At 49.3% G+C, this 17,764-nt stretch overlaps 3 protein-coding genes across 15 annotated transcripts; all 3 read left to right on the top strand.

The window, feature by feature from the left end:
- The first annotated feature begins 100 nt into the window (after positions 1–100).
- On the top strand, positions 101–8,535 carry LOC108158671 (vigilin). Of its 2 annotated transcripts, none has more exons than XM_017291182.2 (6): positions 101–188; positions 1,359–1,431; positions 3,094–3,178; positions 3,245–3,495; positions 3,577–6,813; positions 6,906–8,535. In XM_017291182.2, the coding sequence occupies exons 3-6, from the start codon at positions 3,145–3,147 to the stop codon at positions 7,326–7,328; spliced, it is 3,945 nt and encodes a 1,314-aa protein (XP_017146671.1). In that variant the 5' UTR covers positions 101–188; positions 1,359–1,431; positions 3,094–3,144; the 3' UTR covers positions 7,329–8,535. The 2 variants fall into 2 exon arrangements, with proteins under 2 accessions (XP_017146671.1, XP_017146672.1); XM_017291183.2 differs by having other exon boundaries at positions 138–188; positions 1,356–1,431.
- An 802-nt stretch (positions 8,536–9,337) lies between these two features.
- On the top strand, positions 9,338–13,540 carry LOC108158675 (tumor protein D52). 12 transcript variants are annotated; one of them, XM_017291197.2, is made up of 8 exons: positions 9,338–9,484; positions 10,953–10,955; positions 11,416–11,454; positions 11,574–11,698; positions 11,759–11,919; positions 12,055–12,114; positions 12,328–12,532; positions 12,801–13,410. In XM_017291197.2, exons 1-8 carry the CDS (start codon positions 9,475–9,477, stop codon positions 12,906–12,908), a joined length of 711 nt encoding a protein of 236 aa, XP_017146686.1. In that variant the 5' UTR covers positions 9,338–9,474; the 3' UTR covers positions 12,909–13,410. The 12 variants fall into 12 exon arrangements, with proteins under 12 accessions (XP_017146686.1, XP_017146690.1, XP_017146687.1 ...); XM_033391396.1 differs by lacking the exons at positions 9,338–9,484; positions 10,953–10,955; positions 12,801–13,410 and adding exons at positions 11,022–11,154; positions 11,313–11,315; positions 13,447–13,540 and having other exon boundaries at positions 12,328–12,490; XM_033391393.1 differs by lacking the exons at positions 9,338–9,484; positions 10,953–10,955 and adding exons at positions 11,022–11,154; positions 11,313–11,315.
- A 227-nt stretch (positions 13,541–13,767) lies between these two features.
- On the top strand, positions 13,768–17,764 carry LOC108158672 (GPI ethanolamine phosphate transferase 3). The gene is made up of 6 exons (XM_017291184.2): positions 13,768–14,237; positions 14,310–14,953; positions 15,014–15,197; positions 15,275–16,886; positions 16,947–17,407; positions 17,474–17,764. Exons 1-6 carry the CDS (start codon positions 14,091–14,093, stop codon positions 17,672–17,674), a joined length of 3,249 nt encoding a protein of 1,082 aa, XP_017146673.1. The 5' UTR covers positions 13,768–14,090; the 3' UTR covers positions 17,675–17,764.

The raw sequence follows: 17,764 nt of genomic DNA, 5'->3' as shown, positions 1-17,764 counted from the left end.
CCTACAAGAGTAAGTATTATTAATTATTACTAATTACTATCAGGCAATCAATTATCGACGGTCACCAACCGATAGTCGCTCTCATCGATTGTCATAAACAAAGTGTGCCTCGTTTCCGATTGCCAACAGAATGAAAAGTTGGCCATCACCATTTGCCACGTTCGCTCATCACTTTTCTACTTCACTTGGTCGGTAATTCGCGTGTTGCATCCAATAGAAAGTCTGGGCGATAGATCTGTGGCAAAAACCTCTAATAACACACAAAATTCGAGTGCAATCAAATGTGCATATTGAATTGCATAAGTTACAACAAGAAAGTGCATAAATTTACAGTTATGAAGGGCTTGATGGAGCAGGCGGCTGTGACAGCAGCGAAAATTTAGGCCGCGCCGCTCCGCAACACCTTTTTCTTTCACGTCTTGGCAACGTGGAGGAGAGGAGTAGTCTGGGCTGCATTTAAATTAGGCGCTTGCCGCTCGCGTTTTCCGTGCGGAATTCTCGAAGAGAAAAATTGCTGCAAAAAACAACGTGTTTTTCAATGCTTGATAATGGTCGCATCGCAGCAGGCACGGCACGGGCGGCGCTCGCACTCGCGCTCACTCACACAAAGGCACACAGCAGTCGCAGCGCTGGCGACGGCTACGACGACGGTGGTGGTGGTGGCGGCGGCGGCGGCGTTGGTGACGGAAACGGAGACAGCGTTGTCGTCCACGCACACAGAGTACCAAACATACATAGTATGAACATATGCATATGTATGCCCGTACATAGGTACATCTATGTATAATCTGTCCGATTGGAGAGCAGAGCGCGCGTGCTGTTCCTTGGATGGCACGATTGAAGCTTTCCGAAATTCGTATTCTTTCCGTATTGAGTGTTTAAAGCCAGCAGAAAAGTTCGATGGAACCCATTCCATCAAATCACAGCCTCGCGCGGCCCAGCCCCGCCCCGGCAGATGGCGCGGCCCTAAAGTATTTTGAGGGGGTGGAAGGCTATAGCTGAAACCTTTCACTTGATTTCGGCCTCCCATTGCCTCCCATACGGCGCCTGCTTCCGCCCACTCGTACACCTACGCCTACGCCAACGCCAACGCCATTGTGTGCTCCACTTTTGCGCCGACAACAACAATTGTCCAATAAGTGGCCCGCATATTTCCCCGAACCGAACCCCCGCATAACACACAAATCTGTGCACTTTCTTCCTTCCGCCTCTCGCAGCGAAGCGCAACAGACTCTCTCGATAGAACACGAAACATGCTCCCCCGAGCTGCTCCGTGTAGAGCATCCGGCAAACGATGAGATGACGATATGCATCTGCTAATTACTCTGTTCTTTTGATTCTTGTATGTCTTCCAGCAGACACGCCAAGTTATCAAACTGGATTTTGTCAAAGGAGACTAACTAGGCCGGATTTTTTGGATTTTACAGTACAGTAAGTTGAACAACCTTCCCGCACTAACCCCCTTCCACAAAAAAAAAAAACAACAAAAAAACAGATGGAAACACCATCGGATTGTATATTAATTTGCATAATTTTACCACCATTCCACATGCCCCCGACCAGTGAGTGAGTGTGTCTGTGTGCTCTTCTGTGGCCAAGAATGCCGAACCAGAAATGAACGGTTGTTCCGTGCCCAAAAACTGACTACGTCAAGGGTTTTTCGGCACCATCTCCCCGGCACCGCCGCCCAGCGAGCGGTGGACCCAGAGGCCTGGATGGAAATCACCCAACAAAAGTTCGATATGTGCATACCAATTTTTAAAGCTGAACTTTAGCAGCGCACTGTGCTTTGTCTTCATTTGTCGACGTCAGCGTCGCTGCAGGCGTTACATGCCTCTGCACATACGTACACGCATACATGCCCACAATCGAGTGTATGTACATTTTGTGCATGTGTATGTATTTGCTTTACCTGTGCCGTGCCTTGCCTTCTTCTCGAACGGCAACGGCACCACAAGAAGCAGCAGCAACAACGGCAGCAGCAATGCTGCTAGAAAGGTGCCAAGGCACCAATACAGAGGCAAAGAGCGACACAAAAATGTGCGCATACACTGTCGATCCGATCGCTTTGTTGTAGTTGCCGGCTATCATCCGGTTTTATATGGCACTGGCCTGGCACTCACTGGGGGCCCTCCCCTCCCGGTCCGTTGAGTTACTTCGTCAAGCTCTCTTTCTTGCTCTTGCTCTCTCTCTCCCTTGCTGGTTTCTTCTTTTGACACATTTTTCGAGCACACACAGACACAGAGCCACTCGGACACACGTAAGTGTGCGTGAGGGGAGCGATAGTGGCAGCCCCACATCTTTGTTGTTCTTCTGGGGCGAGAGGAGGAGAATGTAGGCTACGAAAACTCGTTGGGCATTGGCTTAGAAAACAGCTCCGTCGAACAAGTGCACGGTCTGCTCCTCGATCTCTCTGGCTGCGGCTCCGCTTTCGACGGTACCAACCTTTCACCCAAGCAAAAAATCGGCTGATAGCAACTTTATTTCTAGATATCTGCTGGCGATCGGTCGCACAGGTTGTTCTTATCAGCCTTAGCAGCTGATAGCTATCACTGGCATCGCTTCCAGATTTTGCCTGCGTGGCCTCGGACCGGCCCAGCCCGGCCCGTCCACTTATCGCCAGCGAAATGGAGCCTCGCTACCATTACGTGGCTCTTGGCAGAAAGCTGAAACTAAAACTAAATACCGTGCTGCTAGATTTGGTTTATCAACCGGCCGGGCACGAACGGGAACGGCAGCGGGCAGGGCGGGGCGGGGTTGACCAACCCTCCTTCGGAAACGCACTAAACGTTTCCTTATCGGCGGCCGAAATGCGGGTCGGCGTCGGTCGGCACTTATCGGCGAAAGTAATTGAGATTTTAAATCCACTGACAAGAGGAGGAGGAGGAGCTGAATGCAAACCAAATCTGAGCAGACCGACTAAGAATCAGTGCCTTCCGAAATGCAGACCGACTGCGGTCTGACTGAATAATTGAATTCATTGATTGATTGATTGATTTACTGATGGAATTTCCCAGAAATCTCCAATAAAAATAGCACTTCACTTGCCATTATCTTGAAATGTAAAAATTAGCAAATTTTCTCTGCTTTCAGTGTTACTGTAACGACTTGGAACGAAAAAGGACTCTTCTCTTTTTTTAAGTAATGCAAGCAGCAGCAGTGATGGAGGAATCCAACGGTAAGAACAATCCCCAGTGGCGACCCGACGCCAAAATCTCTTGGTTAACCTTTGAATCGATTGCAGCAACCAGCATTGAGCAACAACCGATCGCCCTCATCAACGGTCAAGAGCAGGTGTCCACCGAGCAGCAACCATCCTCGCCCACTTCAGTGGCAACGCCCACCAGCACCAACAGCGGAGGCACTGGCAATGCCACGCCCGCGTTTAGCTACGACGACCTATTCCCGGCCCTGCCGGCCAATACCTCGGCGCCTGCGCTGTCCGGCCCATCCAGCTCGTCGCTAGCACGAGTGACAAGCTCGCAGAAGACGCAGGTAAGTGGATCGCGAGGATCGTATGGGCATTCCGATCTGTCAATATCCCACTGACATTTGTCGCCTTCGACCACTTGACAGGTGCTGCACGTGCCCTGCGATGAGCGAAAGTCGACGGAGTCGGATAAGTTTGGCGAGGGCGAATCGAAGCGGATTTGCCAGCAAATCACCAAGGAGACCGGCGCCCAGATTGAGATCGTCAGCGGCAAGAACCAGTCGCTCACCTTCCTTATCAAGGGCAAGCAGAGCGAGCTGTTGGACGCCCGGCGCAAGATTCTGATGAGTTTCTCAACGCAGGCCAGCCGCCAGGTGACCGTGCCCCGTGAGCACTACCGCGTGATCCTGGGCAAGGGTGGCCAGCGGCTGCGGGATCTGGAGCGCCTCACCTCGACGCGCATCAATATCCCGAGCCAGGGCGACGAGAGCGAGTTCATCACCATTGCCGGCACGAAGGAGGGCATCGAGAAGGCGGAGCAGGAAATCCGCCAGCTGTCCGCGGAGCAGTACAAGAAGTCGTCGGACCGCACCACGATTCCCAAAATCTACCATCCGTTCATTGTGGGTCCCTACAACGAGAACTTGAACAAGCTGCAGGAGGAGACGGGCGCCAAGATCAACGTGCCGCCGCAGCAGGTGCAGAAGGACGAGATCATCATCTCGGGCGAGAAGGATGCCGTTGCCGCGGCCAAGGCAAAGGTCGAGGCCATCTACAAGGAGATGGAGAAGAAGTGCTCGACGGTGAGCGTTGAGGTGGCCAAGCCACAGCATCGCTATGTCATCGGTCCCAAGGGCTCAACCATTGCCGAGATCCTTCAGCTCACCGGAGTCTCCGTAGAGATGCCGCCGAACGATTCCACCCTGGAGACGATTACGCTGCGCGGCCCCCAGGTCGCCCTCGGCAATGCCCTCACTGTTGTCTACCAGAAGGCCAACTCGGTCAAGTCTGTGGAGATCAATGCGCCGCACTGGATCCACAAGTACGTGATCGGCCGCAAGGGAGCCAACATGAAGCAGCTCGAGGAGGACTGTCCCAACGTGAACGTGAACTGCCTCGAGGACAAGATAAAGCTCGAGGGCGACCCGGAGAACGTGGACAAGGCCATCTCCTACTTGACCGAGATCATACGCAACTACGAGGAGAACTTCACCTACGAGGTGATGACTGTGAATCCCTCGTACTACAAGCATATTATCGGCAAGGCCGGATCGAATGTCAACCGGCTCAAGGACGAGCTGAAGGTGAACATCAACATCGAGGAGCGCGAGGGCCAGAACAACATCCGCATCGAGGGCCCCAAGGAGGGCGTGCGGCTGGCGCAGCTTGAATTACAAGAAAAAATCGACAAACTGGAAAACGAAAAGTCAAAGGATGTGATCATCGATCGACGCCTGCACCGCTCCATCATTGGGGCCAAGGGCGAGAAGATCCGCGAGGTGAAGGACCGCTATCGGCAGGTGACCATCACGATACCCACGCCCCAGGAGAACACGGACATTGTGAAGCTGCGCGGCCCCAAGGAGGATGTGGACAAGTGTCACAAGGATCTCATGAAGCTGGTTAAGGAAATCCAGGAGTCGTCGCACATCATCGAAGTGCCCATCTTCAAGCAATTCCACAAGTTCGTCATCGGCAAGGGCGGCGCCAACATCAAGAAGATTCGCGACGAGACCCAAACGAAAATCGACCTGCCCGCCGAGGGGGACACCAACGAGGTGATAGTCATCACTGGCAAGAAGGAGAACGTCCTGGAGGCCAAGGAGCGCATCCAGAAGATCCAGAACGAGCTCTCCGACATTGTCAGCGAGGAGGTGCAGATCCCGCCCAAGTACTACAACTCCATCATCGGCACCGGCGGCAAGCTCATCTCCTCCATCATGGAGGAGTGCGGCGGCGTGTCCATTAAGTTCCCCAACAGCGACTCCAAGAGCGACAAGGTCACCATTCGCGGACCCAAGGACGACGTGGAGAAGGCCAAGGGTCAGCTGCTGGAGCTAGCCAACGAGCGGCAGCTGGCATCATTCACCGCCGAGGTGCGGGCCAAGCAGCAGCACCACAAGTTCTTGATTGGCAAGAATGGCGCTTCCATTCGCAAGATCCGCGATGCCACGGGAGCACGCATTATCTTCCCGTCGAACGAGGACACCGACAAGGAGGTGATCACCATCATTGGCAAGGAGGACAGTGTCAAGAAGGCCAAGGAGCAGCTGGAGGCGATCATCAAGGAGTGCGACGAGGTCACTGAGGGCGAGGTGGCCGTCGATCCCAAGCACCACAAGTACTTTGTGGCCAAGCGGGGACTCATCCTGCACCGCATCGCGGAAGAAAACGGAGGTGTGATGATCTCCTTCCCCCGCGCCGGCACCAACTCTGACAAGGTGACTCTCAAGGGTGCCAAGGACTGCATCGAGGCGGCCAAGCAGCGGATCGAGGAGATAGTGGCCGATCTCGAGGCTCAGACCACCATTGAGGTGATCATCCCGCAGCGCCAGCATCGCACGATTATGGGTGCACGTGGCTTCAAGGTGCAGCAGGTGACATCCGAGTTTGATGTCCAAATAAAGTTCCCCGATCGGGATGCCACCGATCTAGTGGAGGGTCTCACCAATGGCGGACTGAACGGAGAGGGCCAGGAAGGCGAGGCAGCCGAGCAGTCGAGTGCAGCTGTGGATGGAGCAGAGCCGGTGCGGCAGTGTGATGTCATCCGCATCACCGGACGCATTGACAAGTGCGAAGCCGCCAAGCAGGCGCTGCTCGACCTCATTCCCATCGAGGAAGAGCTGAGTGTTCCTTTCGACCTGCACCGCACCATCATTGGGCCACGCGGCGCCAATGTCCGCCAGTTTATGTCCAAGCACGATGTGCATGTCGAGCTGCCGTCCAGCGAACTCAAGTCGGACATCATCAAGGTGTCGGGCACGCCGGCCCATGTGGCTGAGGCCAAGGAGGCGCTGGAAAAGATGATCGAGGACTTCGAGGCTGATCGGGCCGATCGCGAGCTGCGCTCGTTCGTCCTTCAGCTGGACGTGGACCAGGAGTATCACTCAAAGCTCATTGGTCGCCATGGTGCCGTCATCAACAAGCTGCGTGCTGACCACGACGTCAACATCTCGCTCCCCAAGCGGGACGATCCCAATCAACGCATCATTTCCATCACCGGCTACCAGGCCAAGGCGGAGGCAGCTCGCGATGCCATTCTGAATATCGTCGGGGATCTCCAGACCCTTCACCGCGAGGTTATCGAAATCGACACGCGCGTCCACTCGCACATCATTGGCCAGCGTGGACGCACTATTCGCAAAATCATTGAAGACTACAAGGTGAGTGCTCAATGGTGGGCGGTGGTTAGTGGGAGAACCACTGGAAATACCCTGATCGTACGTTGACCATTTTGTGTGTGTTTTTCCTCCAGGTGGATATCAAATTCCCATCCTCCGATGATGCTCAAAACAATCCCAATGCCGTGACCATCATTGGCAAGGAGGAAGATGTGGAGAACGCCAAGGATGTGCTCCTTAGCATGGCCGAGGACTACGAGCGCGACTACTTGGAGAACTTGCCGCCCTCGCCCCAGCCGCAGACAGTGGGAGCCTTCCTCACTGGTACCGGTGGCAACGCGAGCTCGGGTGCTGGTGGGGCCGGTGGCGGTGGCGGTGCCGGTGCCAACGAGAACGGGTTCATCATCAAGGATGCGCCGTGGGAGAAGCAAAAGCAACAAGCCAAGAATCTAACTGCGCCCAACACTCAGTCGCAGAAGGATTTCCCCAACTTTGCTGCCGGCGGGGCTCAAGTCGCGACCACGCCCATCACCTCCGTGTGGGGCCCCAAGAACTAACTGGTTCGGGGCAGGCGTCCCCAGCAGCAGAAGCAATACTACCCGTTGTGGTGCGTCGGGGACTGGATCTGGAGCGGGCGGAGAGCAGAGAAGAGAGCAGCGGAACAGCAGAAGTCGTGCGGGCGTCTCGTACCGTCTCGTCTCGTCGCGTTAGTCGAAAACTAGTGTCAAAACGGTATAGGTTGTCTCCTAGGAGCTTTTCTACAACGCAATTTGTGCAGGTTAATTGAAGAAGACAAATGACAAAACAGGAAACTATTTTTGTATAATTTGATACAGAATCAACACAAGCACGACCACAAACACACAAGAACACACCAGGACACACACACACACACTCGCCCACAATCATAAAATTGCATTTATTCAACATAGAATACAAAACAAACAGACAGACAAATCCGGACAGACTCAGGCGCCCAAGGTTCTGTTGCCCCGTAACCTGCAATGTATGTTGGCTGGCCTGGCCAGACCCTGGTCCTGGTCCTGGTCCTGGTCCTGGTCCTGGCCATGGCCATGGCCACAATATACATAATATGTAACACTTAATTGCCACTTTCTTTTATGTAACCATTTGTTTCATTTTCAACACATAATATTCAAATTAGCTGAAGCCCTAAAGTAAGCAGAAAGCTCAGCAAATGATTTGTTAATTCAATTGAAAGTGACTACGCACGGTCAAGAACGAAAATAATTGTAAGCATAAAATGTTAATTATTTACACTCGCCGCTCCTCTTTTCTATCTTTTATTCTCTATCTCGTAATTGTTCTGATAATACAATACACAACTCTCTCGTTCGTTTTGAAAATCGTTGCTTCCCTTCCCATTTTCTGCCAGCCCGAACTAGTTGTTATATTTTTGTTCGAAAGAGATGATGATTGATTGAACGCGTTGATTGATTATATTGTAAAAAGGTTTTTTGCGTTTAGGTCCAGAGAGGAAGCGGGGATAATAGCGACGAGGACGAATAACGAATAGCTTGAACAACAAAATATACACTTATGAATTAAATTTAATCTATTTTCCCCACTCGCCTCCTACTGCTCCTGCTCCTGCTCCTGCTGTTCCCATAACCGGCGTTATCTGATAGACGACAACACACACACACACAAAACCAAACCCCCACTCACATTTCAAAATGAATACCAACATTTTAATTTTGTGCAATCTTCTTGATTTATATTAAATTGTTTTCGACATATGAATGTTTCCCCACTTAAAAAATAACTTATGCGATGCGGTGTGTCCGCGAGAGGAGCACTTTTTAATACCTTGTATCGAGTGTCGGCTGTTTTCTCGACATATACCCATACAACCCGTGCATTATTTGACAGTTGAAACACAAAGTATGAGAAAAATTCTAATTTTTTACCATTACTATTCAATAAAAACAAAAAACCATATAAAACAAATAAAAAATGTAAAAAATCATGTATCTTTATTTCAACTTTTGTTCCCTAGTTTCCTGCGCTTTGTTTAAACCACTTACATTTTCCGTTTCTTTAAGAAAACAAAAAAAATCAACACCAAGAAGAACAGACCTGATATTAGTATCCTAAGAATCTAACGTAGAAATAACGTAAATGTATATATTTTCCTATATTAACGGACAAAAATCAAATGAATGAAACGAATGCAAATGGCATGGCCCAGCTGAAAGGCAAAGATCACGATTTTCAAAGCAGTTATTTGTCATTTGAAATAAAAAGTTTTAAAAGTTGAATTCTCTCTTTTCTTTCATATCCTCTTTCAAGTGTATTACCCGATCTGGCAACGGTCCTCGCTTAAAATGGTATCGACTATCGATATTCGCTACTAAACGAGTGCGTTACTATACCCGTCCCGTGCTTGTTTATATAATCTTGTTAGAGTTTGTGGAATATTTGGTGCTTCCATTCGACACGAAGTTTAATTAACAGTCAAAGTGTTTTTCTTTTTTAAATTTTCCTGAGGCATAGTGATGGAACACTTGAAGTATCGATATCACAGGTATACATCAGTGATACGTCAACAAAGATATCGATAGTTCTGGAGCTCAAGAAACAAAAAGTATTCTTCAACTAAAAATTAAGCGACAAGTGCTAAAGTTTGCTATTTATTAAAAAGGTTCCAATTAATAAAAGGCTACAACAATCGTCGCAGCAATGGAGGATCGTAAGTGTGTCCCTTTGCTCTCAATATTATCAGTAAGATGCCGTTGCACATATTTGGTGTGGTTGTTGGCCAGCTCTTCTGATTAGGACACCTTTGTTTGGGCCACCGCCAATTAGTCGGCGACTTTGACCAAAGTATAGAAATTGCTCTGATTGAGCCCATTGAAAATTCATAAGCTGGGGCAAGCAAGGTCTTGGCTTTGGCCGTAGCAGCCAGTGGCTCCAAGGAAATGCTGGATGAGTCATGTTTTTGTTGGCATGCAGCGCTGTCACTGGGAGAAAGACTTTCCTGCCGCAATTCTCGGAGCAGAAATCGTGGGAGTCGTTCCAAATGCCAAGAGAAGAGACTGACGCCGGCGTGTAAACATTGCATGGCATACGTGGCAGTGAAATACAAATACAATATTCTGTCGTTCCGGAAAAGTCAGCGTAGCGTGTGGGCGGAGTGGGGGAGGCGTCGAAAAGTCGGAACTGATTGCAGAAACGCCTCCTCGGATATATGTATGTTTGATCGGGTTTTCAGTAGCAATTTAATTATGGGGGCTTGCTTGCAGCGATGCCACAGCAGAAAATTGCAGTCTGTTTCAGAACCACTCGCTGCCACTTGTTGATCGATTCGAGCAACAGCACCACTCTGGATGGTTGGCCAAGGGAGGGGAGGGTGGAGGCTGTGGCAACAAACCAGACCTAGGGCCGCTTCAGAGTGCCACTGCCGCTGCATGTGTGTGTGTGTGTGTGTGTGTGTATTGTGGCTTGTGGCTGCTGCTGTTGTTCCTACTTTGCCTTTGCGCTCTTTTTCTGTGGCTTGTCTTTCGTGCTGACACGAAACGCCACAAGCAGACAAAGCCAGGCCTGAGAGGCTCCGCTGCTACCAATTGTTGAGTCGAGCTCAAAAGCCCCGACTCAGTCAATGTTTTGCCGCAGAAGAGCGCGGAAGCCAGCAGATCGAAACAGCCAGCAAAAGCCAAAACTAGCTCAATCCCGCGCGCGGCGGGTCGAGGAAATCACCAGAAAACGCTAGCAAACCAGCAAGCAAGTCAGCCATGTATTTATGAGAACTGAAACCTCAGCAGAGAACACAACTGGATACAAGCGAAACGAGAAAATGTGCTCGACGCTTACTTTTAAAATGTGATACACGACACCGTGCCACGTTCGCGATAGAGAAAGTGCTTCTTAGAGATGAAACAGACCACCGACAACGCAGAATGAGCGAGTCGGAGCCCGAGCCCGTTAGCTTGGAGTTCATCGAAGACCCCTACCTGCCGCGCCTCGATGAGCTCACCACAACGCCCTCGCTCGACCAGGACCAGGACGACGACTCGGCACTGGGTGCGGACTCGGACTGGTACGAGGAGGCCGAAACCGAGGCCGAACTATATCTGCGAAACCTGACCCTCGATCAAATCTTTTACGACGTGGACTCGGACTACGCCAACTCCCTGGAGCTGCAGGCGGTGGAGACCGAGTTTGTAGGCCCCAAACTGGCCAATCAAGCGCCCTCGTCATCGATGGCGAAACGCTTTCGCCTGAGGTTCTTTGCCAAGCGTACAATGCGAGACGTTAAGGTCACATTCATAGACTTTTCGAAACCGTATCTGGCCAAGATATCGAATAGCGATAACTACAAGCGGTTTCTCAGCATCGGTCAAAGCGGCCAAAGCGGCAGAGGTAATGGGGCGTTTGGCTGGGCGGTACTTGGTCTCTAGGGGGGCTTTTGGTTGTGGTTTTTTTTTTCGCATGCTCCCTCTCTCCCAATCAATCCCAAGCCGTGACTAATCTGACTAACTTTTCTGCCTCTCTTCCCCGCTTGCCTTTCAACTGGACAGTTTGTGAGTATAAACCATCCAAAGAACCAACTAATCGAACAGAAACTCATGCCTTTCATAATGTATATACGTATAAAAAAAAACACCAAAATTCGATGCACAGCCTATGACAAAGTGTTTGAGGAAGTGGCGTTCCAAGGAGGTACATAAAGACTTCTCGCAGACAACGCTTCTATTTGCACATGCCCCCAGTCAGATTGGAAGCAGCTTAGGTTGACCTCTGAGTATTCGATATAATTAACGAGTGTTGTTCACTCACAGATAACAGCGCCAACCTTTCGGAGCCAGCATCTCCAGCAGCTTCTGTGGCATCTGCAGAAATTGCAGCCGAGTTTGCCGCGCTTAGCACCGAGGAGAAGGAACAGCGTCGTGCCGAATGGAGTCAGGTGAATGGCGAGAGAAGGCTCTGAAAGTACTTCATACCTAAAACTGATTCCCCATTGCAGGAACTGGCCCGTGTGGAGGAGGAAATTAACACGCTGCGCACTGTTCTGGCCTCGAAGACGCGTCATGCCTCGGATCTCAAGCGCAAGCTGGGCATCACCGTCTGGAAGGAGCTCACAGATGACATGAATCAGGGCGTGAAGAACATCAAAGAGAGCACTGTGTAAGTCGTAGATGGGAGGATGATGATTCCGCCGTCGATAGCCATCAATTAACCCGACTTACAAATTTTAATTTAATTTTTAATCATGCTTTTGTTTCGGTACCATGCTAAATGACAAAACATGTATTTATTTAGTTTCCAATCGGTGGAGCAAAGCATGGGCACTTTTACTAAAGCCGTACACGAGGCACCTCTGTAAGTAATTGTGTTTAAGGCCGACTCGACTCGCGCACGGCTCTATGGGAGTCCCACTAACGATAAACGATGTGTTTCATGTGCTTCCCTTAACACAACTATAACATCTCACGCCTGTTTGTTACTAAACCCCAATTTGTGACTCTGATCTGCCTATGATTTCCGTAATGATTAATCTGATCCGCTTTTCTATTTACTCGTACGCATTACCAGGTACCAGCGCACCGAATCGGTGCTGAAGACTACGGGCGAGAAGACCGCTTCGGTGTTCGGCAGCATTACCAGTGGCATTACGTCGAAATTGTCACAAATGAAAAACTCCGAGTCGATGCGTTCTATCGAAGCTTCAGTTGGCTCTGCCTATGAGAACGTTAAAGTAAGCTATGAACACAACAATTTTATGTGCCAATCTCATGCGGTAACTACTATTTTTATATATCTGTCTTTTATACATCTCTCATACTCTTTACGCATTCGATTTGGCTCCCTTTCCACACTTAACACTGTTTCGGAGGAGTTTTGCATGTCTCTTCTACACATCTCACAATCACTCCACACTATACAGTAGACAGTACTTGGATTGGGACTTTATCGGTTTATTTCTCTTGCTTATATACAAACATCTCTTTGAGGATTTGTGTGCACACCTTGTTACTACAACTGCTCGGTTTTCTGTTCTCTTGTAGACCAAGGTGACATCCCGCTCGGGTTCGGTATCCAGTTTCCCAGACGCTATGGATGAGAACAACACGTCCTCGGGACTGAATTCACCCACTGACTCGCTTACCAAATAGATTCCATGGGAAAAGAACACCAACAACAGCACGAGTTAAATAATAAAAGAAAGGAGAGCAAAAAACACAAACCACAAACACACCAACACACCAACTACCACTTATCTAACAATTGCGATATTGTGTCTGCGCCTAAATCTAACCAGAATGTAATTATTTTTTTTCATGTGTATGTGTGTCAAATTATATTGAAAATGTTTGGCCCTAAGGAGTATATATTATAACATTGCATATATTTATATCTGTGTGACACAATCGAGTACTATCCGAGCATAAATGCTTTAAACTTTAACCGGCGTAGAGTGGAGTGGAGAACTTGCTGCATTCATATACATATATACTATACCTATCAGACTAAGTGTTTGTGTAAAGAACTAACCAACCCCCCGCACTGAGGATTCGAGGGGAACGGAACCTCTTCATTCCCATCTTTTTCAATACTTATTAAACTTTAACAGAAAAAACCATTGTGGAAGAAAATATATATATGTATACACATGTATATTTGTTTTAAATTTTATTTTTGTTTATTCTCTAGGGTTTTGCATCCATGGTTAGGTGGCGCATACTGTAAGGAGAACATTTTAAATTTATTTAAAAATATATATTTGAATAATCGATCAGATCAGAGCTTAAGACTCACACACACACGATAATGTAAGACACACATGCACGCCTAATTTGTTGCTACTGCTGGTCTAAGATTTGCTATATGTGTATGAAATCTTTAAATAAATGCAATATTGTTTGCCTCAATACGAAAGCGCCCAAAATGGTTTCCATTTCAAAAACCCCGCCAATTGGTGTGTATCTCTGATGGCAATGGCAACTCTACCGCATCAGAGCTGCATTATGTCATCAGCTGTTCGACAGGGTGGAAAGTATTCCATTCCACAAAGTAAGAAAATATATGACGAATTTTGAATGAAAACAAAAGCCAAAGAATACGCGTCGTGATGCATAGAATTTAAAAACGGATCGGCTACGTGCGGCTTCAAATTAAAGTGCAATTAATTAAATATATAGTTTTATAGAGCGGAAACTGGTCCCGTCCCCAGAACAGAACAGGCCAGACCAGGCGTCGAGTTCGGCATTGTTCTAAATGCCGATTAGCTTCCCTGTACATACAAACTCATGTATGTACTTGCTTAGTCTAGTTAGTCAAGAAACTGCGGCGGAAAGATGAACGTCACGTACTTGTTCGTGCTCATTTGGCTGGCCTTTTTGATATGCAGCGGAGTATTGTTGTTCTCCCGTGGATTTCTGCTGGCCCGCGTCTCCAAAACGGAAACGAGCACTTGCCGCCGCCTCTCCACGAACCCCAATGATGTGAGTATAGCCTGAGAAACATTTGGATGGCATCCACTCCCGGACTTTACTGTAATGTGCTGTCATTTGCAGGAGTATGTGCTCACGCCTGAGGTTGTGAACGAAATCTTTAAGGACGTCAATGCCTCGTCCAACTTATGTCTTCCACAAAAGTCCAAAGTCATTATCCTAGTCGTTGATGCGCTTAAATATGAATTTGGCCTTTATAAAAGTAACATCACCGAACCGTTGCCTTATGAGAATAAACTGAGTGTGCTGCAGCAACTCCTGGAGCGCAGTCCGGACCAGTCGCGCCTTATGCGGTTTAAGGCGGACCCACCCACCACCACGTTGCAGCGCCTGAAAGGATTAACAACCGGCAGCCTGCCCACGTTCATCGATATTGGCTCGAACTTTGCTTCGCCCGAGATCAACGAGGACAATGTAATCGATCAGATAGTTAAAAGCGATCTGCCGCTGGTGTTCTTGGGCGACAGTACCTGGACCGATTTGTACCCTCGCCGCTTTAAGCGTGCCTACTCGTATCCCAGCTTCGATATATTCGACCTGGATAGCGTTGACAATCAAATAATGAAACACTTGCCCAAGGAGTTGGTTAGCGACGATTGGCAAGTGCTGATTGCCCATTTTCTGGGCGTGGACCATTGCGGACACAAGCATGGACCCCTGCACGAGGAGATGGCGCGCAAGCTAACCGAAATTAACGAGATCATAGAGTAAATACTGGTCACATGACACCAATTCGATGAATATTATCTTTAATATTGCACTTACAGCTCCGTGGTAAATGGCATGGACAACGATACCACGTTGTTGGTGATGGGCGACCATGGCATGACAGCATCCGGGGATCACGGCGGCGACACTGATGACGAAACGAATGCCCTTTTGTTTGCCTACTCCAAGCAAAACAAGTTCTTTGGAAGCGATTCGGGCTCTGATAGCGAAACACTGCAGCAGGTGAGATAAGACAAGCGAAGAGCTATGTAATCTGGCACACGTCACAATGATATGTTGCTAACTGTCTCGTGTTCCAGATTGATCTGGTTCCCACACTGGCGGCCATACTGGGCGTGCCCATACCCTACTCCAACTTGGGGTTGATCAATTTCAACATCGTTCCCGATGTGGCAGTGCCCCATTTGAGCAAGTTCCAAACACTTCTCCTGCATGCTTGGCAGAACGCTCAGCAAATCTATCGCTACTTCTTCAAGTATGCCATGGAGAACAAACGAACATTCGACGTTCAGGAAATGGACAAGCTGGAAACTGAGTTCATACTGCTCACCCACAGAGTCCAAACCATTTACAATGGGGTGGCCTACAAGTCGTTTGTGCGGGACTTGAACACCAATTTGCGTGATGTTCTGAGCACGTGCCGCGAGATCTGGGTCAAGTTTGAACCAACGCAGATGTCCCAGGGCCTTCTCTTCTGCTTCCTGCCCATATTCTTCGCCTTTCTTCTGATCAATAACTCCCGCCCCGCAGACTACCCGAAGATGTTCCAGCCCAAGGGAATTTTCTACACCTACCTCCTCAATCTCGCCGCGGGCGTCTTTGGATATCGCTATTACAAGAATTTCTCCTTTAAGACAGAAGAGCACGGCGTGATCTTCTTTACAGCCATCACTAGTACTGTCATATTGGCGTTCTACACCTTGCAGCATTGGACCAACATAGCCAGCAACTGGGCGAATATCAGACGCTTCGGACACATGCCCACGCGACTGCTGCTCTTTTCCATCATGGCCGTGTTCTTCTCAAATAGCTTCGTCATTCAGGAGGCGAAGATTTTGTCCTATCTCCTGGTGGCCGTTATTCTTCTGCTATCCTACGAGCTCCTACAGCTCAGTGCCCGCTTCGATTTCAGGAATAAGTTCAAGGCATCCCAGTTCTTGCGCTCGACCGCTCTGAGGCTGATCCTGGCCAGCATATTGGCAATTTGCTTTATACGCTTTGCGTACACGCTTTTCCGCTGTCGCGAGGAGCAGGGCAACTGCACGGACTTTGCCACCAGCAATACCCCGGGTTTCTCAATCAAAAAACCGGGTACAGGAAAAACCTACATCCTGGCGGTTGTTATAATTGTGATCTACACAACGCTCACGCGTTTGTATCTTCGCTCCTGCGGCAATCTGACGGGGAGCTCGCCGAACGTGCTGCTGGCTCGCTACGGACCGACGGTAGCCTCCATTTGCGCTGGCGGCCACGTGCTGCTTGCTAACAGCTCCATCAAAAACATACAACGCACTCACATCGATGCCATGGCCTTGGTGATCTACGGACTGCTCCTGTTGCAAATCATCGTGCTTAGCTGGGCTCCACTAATGACATTCGTGCTGCCACCACGCAACCCCAACTTTCTTACCGTCAACGGACACGACAGCATTGTACCAGAGATATTCAAGAAAATGAAGCGCATGTATGAGGGCGACGACGATGCCGAGCGACGCAGCGAAATACCCATTGTCTATGGACTGGCCACCGTCTACTCCTCGATCACCATTACCTTTGGCATATTCCTGGCTATGATGATGATCGTTTTGCTGGAGCCGCGGGCCGCCATCGGTCTGGTGATTTGTGTGGCAGTTGGTGCCATTCTGCTCAGTGTTCAGGGGATCCTACGGTATCGAACTGCCACCAGCTTTGGTAAGTGATTGATTTGATTGATGGCTGGATGTGGCACTAAAGAAGACAATTTTCTTTCAGAGAGCTGTGTGCAGCCGACGTTTACCGCTTTGGTGGGCTGGTTCCTGTTGGCCCACTTCTGTTTCTTTGCCACGTCGCATCAGACAACGCTGTCGCAGATCGATTGGCGCGCCGCCTTTGTGGGTCGCACTAGTGGCATTGGCCAGTCGAACATAATCTCCGGTGCCTTGGTCATTCTGAACACCTTCTGTGGCCCAATTTTCTTCTTCAGCATGTATGCCCTGTTGAGCACGGAGACGTTTTCGCTCTTCGCGCTGTTTCCCAGTCTTATTCGGAGCTGCAGTAACAGCGGCCGCAGTGGCAGCAAAACTGATCCAGCAGCTGCCATGTCCGATATTGCCAATGAGGCGGTGGGCTTCGATATGACGCGTGGCGAGCTGACTTTGTACGAGTATGAGGATGTCTTTCTGGGGGCCGGCTTCAAACTGGCCACGCAATTCTTTATGCTGCAGGGCCTCAAGGTTGGAGCTAATTCTATTTCTATATAATCTGACCCTACATTTAATCTATTCTCTCTCTTATCTCAGATTTTCTGTGCGATGCTGGCCTGCACTATACATTGTCGGCATCTAATGGTGTGGAAAATCTTTGCTCCGCGCTTTATCTACGAGGCCCTAGCCACCTTTGTCAGTTTGCCGGCTCTCATGGTAGGATATGTTCTGCTGCTGCGCATCAATCGTGCAGTGGACACTCTTATAAAGCTCATCAACAAGCCCAAAACGCAGTAGGTTCGATCGCTTCGCGCGTAATCATTTAACGCTCTCCCATACAATTATTTATTTAGAATGTAATAAACCGATAGTAAGGACAACAGATAA

The sequence above is a fragment of the Drosophila miranda genome, chromosome 3 (genome assembly GCF_003369915.1).
Source record: "Drosophila miranda strain MSH22 chromosome 3, D.miranda_PacBio2.1, whole genome shotgun sequence".
NCBI lineage: Eukaryota > Metazoa > Arthropoda > Insecta > Diptera > Drosophilidae > Drosophila > Drosophila miranda.
Note: the sequence above shows the minus strand (reverse complement) of the source record. Positions and strands in the feature narration are given on the sequence as shown.